The sequence below is a fragment of the Ambystoma mexicanum genome, chromosome 5q (assembly GCF_040938575.1).
Source record: "Ambystoma mexicanum isolate Mex_15411 chromosome 5q, UKY_AmexF1_1, whole genome shotgun sequence".
Taxonomy (NCBI): Eukaryota; Metazoa; Chordata; class Amphibia; order Caudata; family Ambystomatidae; genus Ambystoma; species Ambystoma mexicanum.
This window is the reverse complement of record NC_090933.1, coordinates 1077016791-1077031287: the sequence shown is the minus strand read 5'-3', so window position 1 is coordinate 1077031287 and position 14497 is coordinate 1077016791. Positions and strand designations below refer to the sequence as shown.

At 45.8% G+C, this 14497-nt stretch overlaps 1 protein-coding gene across 1 annotated transcript in view; it reads left to right on the top strand.

The window, feature by feature from the left end:
- Positions 1 to 7120, top strand: part of ATAD2 (ATPase family AAA domain containing 2) — a 750324-nt gene extending 743204 nt beyond the window's left edge. The window contains exon 28 of the mRNA XM_069621583.1: positions 6916 to 7120. Coding sequence (XP_069477684.1) covers positions 6916 to 6951 — 36 coding nt within the window. The 3' untranslated portion in view covers positions 6952 to 7120. The remainder of the gene's footprint in view (positions 1 to 6915) is intronic.
- The last annotated feature ends 7377 nt before the right edge of the window (positions 7121 to 14497 follow it).

The following is a 14497-nucleotide window of genomic DNA, read 5'->3' as shown; positions in this document are numbered from 1 at the left end:
AAACTGAGTCAGCAAAGCTGCAGGACTTTACTGTTGCTTCTGCGGTCCTTGAAGGCGCTGCTGGCGTCTCTGCTCCGGATTCCTTGTTCCAGTGGTAGACTGTCTGTATTCCCAAAATGCTTGCCTTATATGATGGAACCCATTCATTCACACTCAGAGCTATCAATCATGTTGGGGGTTGGCTGTCCTCTGCCAGCTGCCCATAAGAACTGGTTTAAGCCAGGCATACCTACAAAGGACCGTGAAGTTTTGGGCTCCTTTTTCACTTCCTGCCTTACCAGACACTCTGGAGTTGGGGCGGTCTTCAGGGCTGATGCCCCCAAAGGCAAAACTCACAAAGGGCTCAAATCTACTCTAAGGATAGAAGAAAAGCCAGGAAGGAACTGACCAATGAAAAATGGTGAAAAAAGACTGGCCATTTTGAGAAAATGGTCACCCATGGGCGCTGTACTGCAGCTGAGAAATCAGCCTGCTAGTAACTTGCACAAAAGGTAGTAAAAAGTAACCACTGCCACCAGCCATTTAAGTTAGTCGGTGTAACAAAATGTTACATGAGGAGTGGGAGAAGGAGTTGCAATGTAACCCCCAGCACTCCCCATAGGGTGGTGTGTGCTGGACCCACAAAAGAAAAGCTAAGTAAGATTACTTTTATCTTACTATTCTTAGGAACTCTAGTCCTCACAAGAAAAGGTATTTAAACATGGAGGAGTCCAAGGGGCTCCCCAGTGACACTGCACGGAGGGTCCTCTGTTGCACCAAGCAAAAAGCAGCTGCCTGTATTAAATAGAGGGAGCTTAACGGACTTCTAAAAACAGTAAGAATACAAATCCCAGTCGGAGTAAAAGTTCCACTCACTCAGGTTAAAATCAAAGTCCAGAGTCCAGCAAAAGTGCTGGGGGTCTCTGCGGTTACAGGGAATTGGCATAAAAACATTCTCCCAAACGCGCATCGTACCAGAAATTAATTCCTAAATGTGGACATGTCTGTGAAGGATCTCCTCTTTCCAAAACCAAAAGCTTACCCCTAAGGTTTAAGCAGTGTGGATGTACTGGTCTCTCTTGCTTGCTGTGTTCCCACAAAACCATTATATGTAATCCATCCAATTTTCTGATTAATACAGAGATGGATGCAGCATCAGACCATTGTTTTTTTTTTATATATCTTACCACCAATACATATATGGCATATTTCGATTGAAAAGAGGTCTTCTGCAGATGCTTTTGCACAGAGCCCCTCTACTTGCAACAGCCCTCTTCTAACCCTTTATAACATGGGAGAAACCAACCTGGCCTGGACGGTTTGTACAGATGAAGAGTCTACGCTCCCTTTGCAGGGTTCCTTTCTGATTAGCATACCTCGGAAAAGATTTTGCGGTTATTTTGTGAAAAATGAAACCATCACCATTTCAAACCAAGCATGCACCAGAGAAAAGGGGGAGTGCATGCTTGGTTGGTGTAACCAGAGGGCGCATATGGCAAGACTACCAGAAACAAAAATGCGGCATTTGAGCGGGATCTGGAAGACTAGAGCAGGGGGACGGGGAGGGGGTGAGGGAGAGGGCTGGCGGTCGCACGAAAAGGAGAGATGGGACAGGGCCGTTGGTTGGGTTGGGGGTGAACTGCAGAGACGTGACTGGTGAATGTAGTGGGAATGTAGGTGCAGCTGAGAGGGAGAAATGTGGTGTTTCTAACCAGGGATACTCTTGAAAGGAAGGTCATTCAAGGGGTGAGGTGATGGGCTGAAACCTGCACGACAACCCTGATCAAACCCTGCAGGTCATGGAGCCGGTGAGGGCAGGAGCAAAAGGAGGTGGGGTTCAGGGGCTCTTCAAAAAACAGGGGTTTTCAAGAAGCATGGGGGTTGGGTGGGGGAGTATGATGTAAAAGAAACTGGCACAACCATCAAATAGAGAACCTCGGTGCAACGATACTTGTACAGTGGAATCATTGCACACATGGCACTTCTATCTCCTCACTCTCTTCAAAATTCTCAGTTTTATTACATGAAGTGCAAATCTGCTAGAAAATGGGTGTGTTTGTACCAAGAGAACGCCACATGGAATTTCCTCCTAAACAGACCCTTCAGGATTTTGTGGTATGAAATGGCAAATTTTGCTGCATAAAATTGCACATTTTGTGGCACACACCTTTTATTTATGGCGGCATTTTTGCACCGCAATTTTTATTGACTGGAGGGTGCAAGATTGGTACATTGCAGGAAAGAGGCCGTGTGCAAGGCTACAAGAGAGCCAGGGTGTCAATATATGTATATTTTGTATCAAATAGGAAGAGTCCTAGATTTCTCTGGCTTGGCAGAACAGTGTTTGTTTTGGCTACATTTTTTGGTTTAACGTGCATGCCTATTTAATAAGTTATTAATCATTATCAGTTGCAATGCTGAAAATGTGCCCCAATTCAGCAAACACCCACACACCTCTCACCAACACACCTCACACGTCTCACCAATTCTCCATCACAACTTGTAATTTTTGAACCTCACTCTGTCATACACATACTCACATGCTCTGTCACACTGCCAAGTCACAATTTGCGCTCTCTAGTCCCTACCAAACTCCAAATCACACTCCCAACTCACACCGTAAACTCCCCAATTCCTCCCGCAGTATACAGTCCTTCATTCCTGTATGCTACTTCTGCATCTTTCATCCTTTCTCCAATTCTATCACACTCTTCCCTCATCCTTTCTCCCAATCTGCAGCTCACTGTCCCTTTCCGGCCAACCCCTCTCTGATTTTGGCCCACTACTACCCCTGAGCCCACGTTCCTTCCACTTTCTGTACCTCTGCGCTCTCTGATTTCTGACCCACTGCATCCGCTCTGCTCTCTTGCCCACCACTTCCCCCTCTGACCCACTGCTCTCCCTCTGATCTACCTTTGCTTTCTTGCCTACCATGCCACAGCTCACCCATCACTCACCCTCTAACTCCTTTCTCTCACATATTGTGACCATTTTTCAATTTTTGAATTAAACTGTAGATTTTGACCAGAAAAAAATGGGGCATCTAAAAATAGAGCAGAAATGTGCTGTTTTTAGATTACCCATTTTTGGAAATAAGCAGGCCACCTTAATCTCAAAGGTGACCTGCGCATTTCCATGGGGCAGAGCTGAAGCGCAAATGATGCACTGGCCAGCCACGTTGAGTACTTTTGTGTTGGCAGCACTCTCCTGACAATGGTCTACAGGCTCCCTGTGCATTTCACAGTACTGGCCCTGAATGATCCTGTCACTGTAAATTGCACCCCAAAAAAACACATTTCTATCCCATTTGGGGAACAGAAATGCAAGTGAGACAGCAGCTGTCACACTTAATGTTTTTTTTTTAAAAAAAAAGTTTTGCATGAGTCAGTAGGGTCAGTAAAGACCCTATAAAGCAGTGGCACCCCTCGCGCATTTATTTAAAGTGGGCGCATAGGGTGGCCTACAATTTCTGCACATTTAAAAGCACATCTTGCTTGTCAATTTGGGGTGCACTTTTAAATGCGCAGAAACGCCCCCTGATTTGCGCAAAGGGGTGAAAAAGGATATCTGAATGGGCGCATTATAAGAAGCGTCCATTCAGATGTCCTTTGTGGATTGGACTGTTGTTGTGTTTTTTTTTTTTTTTTTTGGCTCAATGGATGAGATGTGCTTGCGCATTTCATTTGAGTCCAAAAACAAAGTTGAGAAACTGGCCACTTGAGTATATTTTTTTTTCTTTTCACAAGCGACAATTTTGTGGTGTTTTCGCAAAAACAGCAGTTTTTCACTGCATTTTGCGGGATCGCAAAATCGCTATCAGCTGGAGGGTCTGCCTAAAGCAGTGTAGTGTCACCAATCCCATACATGTATGTTGCCGAATGTGCATATTCCAAAGTAGTAACACTTGGCTAGGGTTATCCGAGGGACCATTTTGCCTGCGGCTCAATTTCCTGTTCTTGGGCTTTCATTTAGTAATACGTTATTGTGAGTTATCTTTAAGCAGTTGAGCGAACTAAATGGTTACAGTGGTCCGTAAAGAAGTACTAACCCACATTAGCCAATAAATGGCCTGGACTAACCCTGCTGCCAGCTCAAGTGTATTGTCGTTTGCAGGACATCTTTCAATTACAGTATAGAAGACACACAGAGATTGTGGGGTTATCCAAGTGTTCCCAAAATTCTGAAGCTGATGCGTTCATTAAGTCTCAAAACTAGTCTTTAAAGAATCCCTGTCCCTTCAGAGACAACTTTGTCTATAAACGAATATACCAAAAGTGGTGGCCAACAGAAAAGTCCTACCTACTCATGTATTACTAACCTTTTGCTTATAAAAGAAATGCTTGCAATTCCCGGCTACAAAACATCTACAAACCTAGCCCATCAATGTCCATCCCTAGTCTGAAAATAAACACAAAAGATGGTTCCCCGGGAGATCTGCAGGAAATGTTCATGATTTTGACCTTTCCATGGTCTCTTGGTGCTGGCTTACTGCAGTTGGACCTACCCACAGGTTTTGGGTCTACTTGACCGTATCACATTTGATCGGCTTTTTTGACCTTTTATTTTGGTCTAAAATGTGGGGAGGGAGACCCCCCGCAACCCTGTCCTCTACTTCCCCCTCAACCTCCAAATCTATGCCCTTACCCACCCCATGTGTATAAAAAGTCAAACAAATGTAATCAAATGTTTTAGGTCCGTTATGCTAATACCACCCACAGTCTTGCGTTATCCAGACCTTACTACCTTTTAGTTGCTTCTTGGCACTGAGTGTTCTTATAGGCTGGGAAACTTGTCTCCCTCACCAGCCTTTGGAATTGGGGTAGGGATCTCGCTCTCCCCTCGAATTGGAATCCTTTTCTATTTCATTGCCTATAGTGCAAACCTAGGACAAGAGCAGGAGGGTGCCGGCATTGTACTAGGCATTTTATACAGTCGCACAGTACTGTTGATGGAGGGAAAGGAGGTTAAGGATGGTGGGATTATAATCAAGCCTCTGCTGGATGGATTGAGTTCCATATGGTCAGGGAATGGCAGAATGACTGCTTGCAAGTCTTCTCTTTAAGGGCTAACTTGGACCTTTTGATAGTTTTGCTAAGATCCTCCCAGAGGTGCAGAGTTTAGCCAAATATGTTGGCGTTTCCGTTCCAGACTTGCAGTGATGCATGTAAATTGGAATCTAATCCTGGTGGGGAGGGGGAATCAGTAAAGCTTGTGCAATGTTGGAGATAGTCTAATTTGCGGGCATCCTGTAATGAGGGGTCTGCGGCGTGGTTGAGCAGGGTGAGGTGTGCACTTGGAAGCCCTGTCTAAGATCATGAGCGCTTGGACCCCTGTCCGGACGTCATGTGGTGGTGGTGGGGGAGTACATGGTGGTGTTTTTGAGAGTGGTGAGATTTTTAGCTATGAGGTTTGTGCCGTTTTGGCTACGTACTTATTAAAGGAAAGGTTACTGTCTGCAGTGAAGCCCAGAGATTTGACAGCTGAGGGGTGAATCCTTCCAGGCACAGTCATCCAGCCATTGTTGCACGAGTTGTTTGGTAGGGGGACCAATGAGGATGCATTTGGTCTTTGTGCGGTTCAGCTTGAGGTACAAGTTTGGCTGGGTAGCCATGCATTTGCGGAGATGAGCAATGTCCTTGATTCCGTGGGCCTTAAGGTACACAGAGTGTCTTCAGTGTACTGATGAATGACTATGTGGTGGTCATTTAAGAGAGCTCTGCTGGCTGGCAGATGGGGGACATTTCCTCGGGATTCTTTCCACAGAGGCCAGTCGTTGGGTCCTCCAACTTCCTCCAAGTATTATAATCCAGCTCCACCTGAACACCACTGGTCATCATGACTGCTTTCTAACTTGTCTGACAGAGCTTCTGGTGTATGGGTGACAGCAGGCTGGCTACCTAGGTCGAGGTCTGTGTTGACAGGCAGCGAGGGAGTAACTGTTTCCTCCCCGTGTACACCTGTTAGAGGCTTCCTCTGGTTCTTTTTATACAGCAGGGCGATGGGCATTTTTGTAAGCCTGCATGAGATGGGCTTTACCTTGGACAACTTGTCTCGGGTTAGTCCCTTCTCCATTCTTTCTGTAACCAGCTCTTTATTCAATTAGTTGTTCTGTTCCTATTGGGTAGGAGGTAAATTGACTTTATTATGCCGGTCACGCAGCTTTAAGTATGCCCCGTGACATTGGGGCTATCTTGAAATTACCTGTTAATGGCTCCATAGTGTTCAGCAGCTGCTGGTGTTTGCTGGGCGATTGGGAGCTGCGACTTCTGACAAGGTGGTCTAGAATATGCCTTCTAATGTGCCGATAGTTGATAATCAGGTGCACATATAATTAGCTGTATTCGAAGTAAGATCATACTTGGAATATACTATTACTGTTGGGCAAACACCATAGTGAATCTTTAGTTAAGCGACAAGAATACCAGAATTTATAATCTGAATACTCTCCAAGAAAATAAGTGATTGTTTGCAATTATATTAACATATTTTCTGTGTCCTCACAATTACAATGCCACCTCTTTCTTGGTTCAGGCAGCATCCCACATTTTTATTTTTCTCCTGGTAACTGTTGAGATGTATTTGGTCTGGACCTGTTGTTCATGCACCAGTGCACCGTTCACTTCAAATAAGTTTATGAAAAATGTTTCCTTGATGGTAATGGTTGCCAATGCAAATGTTAAACCAGAGTATTCTCTGGCAAGTCTAAAGTCTATGAAAGCACTCCTTGAGGCTGGGTAGTAGCAATTGAGAAAGTAAGCCAAGCCTATTTTCTATGCTAACCTGCATAATTGTCAGTTTATTGTTGCTCTAGTATGAACCTAAGGCTTGTAGATTGATTTTTCTTGATAAAATACTTCTTTGGTAATATCTTCTGCAAACTAGTTGTCACTTAGGTGTGTTCCATAATGTATTTCTAACATTTGTGTCTCCTTTCAGGAACTACGAGAAGAAATCGAAAACTTCAGAATTTAAGAATGAGTGCCAGAATTTATAGATTTCTTTTAAATAAGTTAATTTTTTCTGCAAATGTATTGTATTTTCTCTTACTGTCTTTTAGGCTTATTCAAACTTGGATTGTTTTATAAGAGAGATATATGTATACTTATATATATGATCAAATAAAAATTGTTAAGGGTTTGTATTTCTTTTGTCTGTAAAGGAAAACTAAAATGAATCTGCAAAGGCAACCATTTTGTCTTTGCTGAAGTGCTGAAGGGAACTGCCTGTGTTCCCGCTAGGGGTTTGATTTTGATCGCAATTGTTGGTAAAGACCAGTCAGAAATAGTAGCCATGTTTAATCAAAACATGTTTGAGCTGTCCTTTCATGAAAATAAGAACTTCATGTTACAACATAAGCAGTTCATTTTGTAATTTTAGCTGCCCGGTATGCACCATTCAGCTGTACATTTGGTGTAGAACTATGGCACCCATGTTATGTATGTTCTTTGAACAGTATAGCAGTGCACTCTGCCCCAATTGGTAATATAAAGTATACAAAACGTCAATGAACACATGCTCACAGGTGATGTACTCTGGCATGGTCATGTGTCAGGCCAGCACATGTGACTAAATCTTTCTGCACTGATCAAGCTTGCATGTAGGCCAGCAAGCTACTCATTGGGAGATGTGGTGTAGTGAGTGTCTCAGTAATATTGTTTAGACTCATTTTAGCCACCTTATCGCAATGAGGTCCTCAACAAGTTCCCTTACCTGCTAATATTGGGAGCTCTTAGAAATGGACTTTCATGTTGGCAGCAAAGTATAATGAAGAAAATAAATTTGAGTGGATTCATGTTGGAACCAGAGCAGCCAATGTATGTTTGTTGCTTGTGTTTTTGGTGTGTTGATAGGAAACTTCTTGAAGGTAAATGCTAGTACTGCATACATCAAATAACCTGACTTCCGAAACATACTTGGAAACCTTAGGTAGCATATGTGCGCAAATATTCCACCGACTTGTTATTTCTTTGTAAATCTTTACTGGGTTTTCAAACATCCACCACACAGTGATAGTAAACATTTATAGGGCAATCGTATGTAATTCCCTAGCTAATGAGCACTGTTAAGTGAGTACCGGTAGACATGAATTCAGTAAGATGCAATGAAGTTGGTTTTAAAGCATAATCCATTCTTATCATGGCTAGTAAGATGTTTTTGGGCTCACCAGTCTGCAATGTTAAGCAGCGTAAAATCAGAGGGATACTAAACAAAACTAAATTGTCCCACATAAATATAATGGACCAAAATCTGCTTAACTCAAATCCGCGACCATTGTCTGAAGTAGATCATTTGATACTAGTTTTGCCACAATGATGGGGATTTGGATACTTCCAGTTACTAGATTTTTCAACCATACCAGGCCTAGCTTAATAGGCCTAGATGTTGACTTATCTTTTGTGTGCAGTTGAACTTTGCCTAGCAAACACTCAGTGACGTGTCTACCTCCCATTCATTTGTCTCAGATAAACCACTCCGCAATGGCCCAGGGCTTCTGTGGGTTCACATCCCCACTCAATGTGTTTAAAAGTAGCCCTGGGGCTATTGCAACATGGGCATTAACAGTCGTAAGCGACATGCGATGCTAGTTTCGATTTTCTTTTCTCGTGTCCCAGATATGCCTAAAGAGAAAGTAACCACCTCTCCACACAGTCCACGGTGTGGCACTGGCTGAAAGCGTGCTGGCCATGTGTATGTTTTTGCACAAGCAGAGTGCAAGGTATGGAGATGTTTAGAGCTGGTGTGCAGTTTTCTTGGCTCTACTCACACAGCGTTGCATTGGCAGATGGGTATGCCATAGCCCTCAGAATGAGGAGCAGTCGTGTGAGCTGGGTTCAAATGCCATGCATTTTTGGCCTTAACATTTATCTTTATTATTACAGAACTGTACATTTAAAATAAGCAGGCTGGTTTCATGGGCAATAGAGTATGCACCTAATTGCGTCTTGGATGGTTTAAACATTGCGCATGGGCTAACAGTTCCCCTCTGTTCTCATCAGAGCTCCCTTGCAATCCAAATATATATATATATATATATATATATATATATATATATATATATATATATATATATATATTTCTTTATAGTTGCACATTCTGCCAGCTATTTTCTTCTACGCTGCTTATTATAATGGTGTCACAGGCAATAACCGTACACTGGTGGTCTGTGTATAATTCACAGTTCAATGCTTCTCCACAACCAACGCCACTTTTTAAAAAGCCAAGCTACTCTTAGGGTAGACTTCATTTCTTTGAGCGCTCAAGCTGTCCTTCCCTCCGTCACCCTGCCCAGCAGTTCACAACTGACAGTAACTGGATCCAATGTGAAACGGTGCGATTGGTGACTTAAGCACTATGCAGGAGGTTAACCTCTCCATTTTGTGACGGTACTGCTGTAAGAAAGAAGACTGGCAAAAAGGCAGTCCAAACTTTAGCACACATTTCAAAAGTGACAATCTATGCAGCACGCAAGGCTCATTGCCACTCGGATCCGTTCTGTTTACACTCTTACGAAGGCAACCCGAATACTCATTAACAACGCTAGATTTGGCTTTTGTGCGTTGGTCTGAAATCCTTGACCGTCCTAAAGTTTGACTATTATGCAGCACCAGAGCGTCCTTTTTTTTTTATTCCACCATTTATTTTATTTATATGGTGCAAAAATGCACATGAAGTGTCGGGGTGGGGGGAGTAGGGGGGCGGTTTGGGAGTGGCAGGGACCATTCATGCGTGGTGGGCAATGAGGTTTGGTCGGTCCCTCCCATGATCCACATTACTTGCATTCTGTGATTCGCTGACACGAGGGTATGCTTGGCATATTCTAAATGTCTCCATTTGTCTTAGTCAATGAAACCATGCAGTCCAAAAAAGGTCCCTACCAAGTAGGTGGGACTGAACTATTGATTTGTGAATGAAGAAAGATGTCCCATTTCAAAGGCCATCAGTGATGAACTTCTACCATCACTACAGATGCTCTGCTTTTTAACGCCAATCAGATGCATAGTCCACTCTGCAGTGGGGATAAATCCAATGGGAGCAACCATGCATGGAAGTAAGGTAGAGCAGCAGCTCAGAAAAAAGTGTACTCTAGTCTAATGATCAACCTTTAAGAGCGGTTGTCTTGGCCAGCCCAACTCTCACCGAACATCATCTGTTTCTACAAGTGCTAGCTGAGAACAGCCAACTAACGTCTATTAGCAAGTTGATTGGAAACCATTGGCAGCTCTGATATCTTGGAATTACTAAGGGGTTGGTAGACGGATTAAGTTATGTCGTGTGATTGCGTTACTTTGCTGTGAGAGGAGAACGAATTAAAGTGCACCGTAGGGTGCATGGGCAGCAGTGAGGTAGGCGGACAAAACTAAAAAGTGGTGTCCTGCCCTGTGTAGCAGAGTTCATTGTGACATATAGAGATGGGTTGATTCTCCAACGCTTGTGTATACTTGGAGCAGCAATTGCCACGGCAGCGTCACTTGCGAGCTGAATTAGTCTCTGGACAACAAACGTCTTTGGTTTTGAATCCAAATGGGGCAGCCTTTTTATTTATTTTTTTAACCTCTACATTGAAATGTATTGTGCTATGGTTTGGTCACTTTATTTCTCCAGCATTGGATCTTTCATGGATTCACATGCTTAGAATATTCCCCGTCGTCAGGCTGGGAATCCCCGGTACATTATATAGACCCTTTCCCGTAGGAAAACTTTTTCGACGCTTATGCGTCCTATCCACCTCGTTTTGTATCATGCGTACCCGCGCCGTCAGGGCGTCATGATATAAATACAGGCCCCGCCCTCGCGCTCCCTCAGATTTCAACCGTCTTTCAAAGTAGTGGGATCCTCGTGTCTTACTACTAGTGAAAACTAGGTTGTTTTGTCTGTTTCGCTTCGGCGAAGTTCAAATTCTGGAGAATTATGTCTGGAAAAGCGTTATTTCGCCCGTGTGCAACCTGTGGCCTCAAAAAGGTTTATGAAGGTGATGGCCACATGGACTGTATCTACTGTCTCCACCCGCACCACTCGGCGGATACATGTGAAATTTGTCAGGGTTTCTCCCAAAAAACCCTTAAGGACCGAAAAAGAAGGCTGGTCGACTGGCTTAATGACGGAGCAGGGGCCTACCCGGCTTCGGAAGTTGGCTCCACGGCCTCCAGGGGTAAGTCGGAACCTCCATCGAAGAAGGTACGGCCAGCTGAAATGCGCTCTGAGGACAAGCATAAGAAGAAACAGGATGGTTCCTCCTCATCACATAAAAAGTCGTCCTCCTCATCATCTAAGACGGAGAGGCTAGCGCTGTCGAAATCCTCCTCAGGGGACCGTCCCAGGTCTTCCATGAGCCGGGAAGCCTCAGCCGGGAAGTCGGCATCCAAATCGACGACGAAGTCTAAGGGCTCGACGACTTGCTCGTCGCCCTCGGTGTCATTGACGATGCCTATTACCGTTCAAGCAGCAGCGGTGGGGATTCCCCCGTCGACGGAGACTCAGTCCATGGCTTGGCTGCCCGAGGCCTATGACCCGATCCCCCCGGAGGTTTTACTGCAGCCAGACACGGCCGGCTCGGCGGAAGGAGAAGGTGATCTGGTTTTGCAACCATCGGATTTAGGCTTACGGCCTTCCACGTCAACTACGACGGCGACGAGTGCAAACGGGGGTGTGGTACCGATATCGTTCACGTTATTGACCCCCCAGACGGTTTTGTCTCTGGATGTGCTTAATACTCTTCAGAAGCTCCTGCAGCGGCTGGATACGCAGTTCCCTCAGCCCGGGACGTCATCGTCACTTCTGTCTGTACCTTCCGTCGACGAGCAAATTTGTACGGCTCGATCGACGACGAAACACCCATCGGCTCCCCAGGCAGTAAAAGATCGTCCTCGAGCACAGGGGGAGGGTGATTTGTCGGAGTCCGATTCTGTACTGGGTGACTCAGGGTCAGACATCTCCCTGTCACCTTCGAGGGACCCAACATGGAATTCGGATGTAGAGGTAGAGTCTACGAGGAGCCAGTCACAGCCATCTCCCCCGGATGATGTGGGAGCCTTCCATGCAATGATGGGGAAAGCTTGTTCCGAATTCGGCTTGATTCCGGAGGAGCAGAAGAAAGACTGTTTCCTTTTTGACCATATGGGTCAAAGGAGAAAATCGGTTTTTGCCATCCCAATCCTGGACCAAGTGTGGCAAGAAGGTCTCAAAACGATGCGCCATCCGTTCTCGGAGCCTGCCATAAAGGGACGGATCGAGAAAAAGTTTAAAGCTCCGGAGTCCACTCCAAAATGTCTAACATCACAGCCTCTGTCTGACTCGGTGGTGTCGGCGGCAGCGGCTAGGAAGGCCAGGGTCCAGCAAAAATGTTCAACGCCACCTGAAAGCGAGGCTAGGAGGCAGGACGCCTTTGGAAAGAAGGTGCTCTCGGTCGGAGCGACGACAGTAAGAGCAGCCAATTCCTTAGCGATCGTGTCACGATATGATAGGGAAATGTGGCACAAATTAGCCCCTATCCTAGAACACCTGCCAGACGAACACCGGAAAGCAGCTATGTTACTGGTGCGGGATGGTGAAGAGGCCTCGAACCACGCTATCAATATCGCAGTTGACCTAGCAGAATCTGGGTTCAAACAAATCAACCATGGAGTAGTGCTTCGTCGGCAAGCGTGGCTCAAATGTACTACTTTCCGTCCTGAAGTACAGTACAAAGTCCTTGACATGCCATGCGAAGGGGAACACCTGTTTGGCGAAAAGGTTGATGAAGCGCTGAAAGGGATAAAAGAAGACACAGATACTGCTAGGTCCCTCGGCGCCCTTCAAACGGGTAGAAATTTTCGTTCTTTTCGCCCCTTCAGGGGTGCTTCTGGAAACTCCCGCTTTGGAGCCTCGAGGGACCGTGGATTCAACAGGCCCTCTTACTCTTCACAAGGGTTCAGACGAGCGTCCCAGTCGGCACGTAGAAGCAGGGATTATCAAGCCTCCAGACGGCGAGGCTCAGGTCCGTCGTCAACGAAGACCAAGCAAACCAACAACCAATGACGGCCTTCGGAACGTCCTGGGGGGTCGAGTCTCTCATCACTTCGACCGATGGAAATGCATCACACAGATCGATGGGTCCTAGACACGATTCGCATGGGTCATGCGCTGCAATTCAAAGACAAGCCTCCGCGTCTTCCTCCTTTATTCTCGACACAGCCCCACCTCCGAGTCCTACGACAAGAGGCAGCGCTTATGTTGCAAAAAGGGGCGGTAGAGAGAGTTCCTGTAGCACAGGAAGGACAAGGAATTTATTCCAGGTTCTTTGTTGTAAAAAAGCCAAACGGCAAATGGAGGCCCATTCTCGACCTGAGGGTACTCAACAAGTGGCTAAAGAGCCTAAAATTCAAAATGCTAAAGCTCCAAGAGGTTATCAGGTCGGTGCAACCCATGGATTATCTATCATCACTAGACCTTCAAGATGCTTATTTTCACATTCCAATACGCCCACGACACAGGAGATATTTAAGATTCGTCGTCGGGAGAAAGCATTTTCAGTTCAAGGTCCTCCCTTTCGGGCTCAAGTCCTCCCCCAGGACGTTCACCAAGTGCTTGGCCCCTATAGCAGCCCATTTAAGGAAGGACGGTCATCATGTCTATCCATATCTAGACGACTGGCTGGTCAGAGGTTCATCCAAGGAACAAACACGAGACAGTCTACAAGCCACAATGTCCCTCTTACAGGAACTGGGCTTCGCAATAAACTTCAACAAGTCCTCCGTAGAGCCTTCGAGGACCTTGGTCTTCCTAGGAGCGGAGTTTCATACACACACAAGCCTGGTGAGACCATCCAGCGAAAGAATTCAGAAACTTCAAAACAAGGCGTCGGAATGGAGAGGCGGTACCAAGGTCTCAGTGCGCAAGTACATGTCCCTGCTAGGGACCATGTCGTCCTGCATTCCGCTAATAAACAACTGCCGTCTGTTTATGAGGCCTTGCCAGGAATTTCTAGCGGACCGTTGGGCGCAGAGCCGAGGTCGCTGGTCCGACAGACTGGTCGTCGACGAACAACTAGTTCAAGCAGTCGGCTGGTGGAGAGTGTCTACTCATCTAACGAAAGGGATGCCGCTACTGGAACCAGAGTTTCAAAAGACGATGGTGACGGATGGGGAGCTCATCTGGATATGTTACAGGTACAAGGCCGGTGGTCCTTGCAGGAGTCCTCCCTGCATATCAACCTGCTAGAACTGAGAGCAGTGCGATGGGGTCTAAAATCTTTTCTTCCGCAACTGAGGGACTCGGTGGTGCGTGTCATGACGGACAACACCACTACGATGTTCTACTTGAGAAAACAAGGAGGGACACGTTCCAGATCCCTATCGACGGAGGCACAGAAAATCTGGCATTGGGCCCTACAACACAACATGAAAATCTTAGCGTTCCACCTACCAGGCGTGAGAAACGTGGAAGCAGATGCCCTCAGCAGAGAAATGAACGAAGTTCACGAGTGGGTACTGAACGACCAGCAACTACAACAAGTATTCAAGAAATGGGGACACCCGTCCAT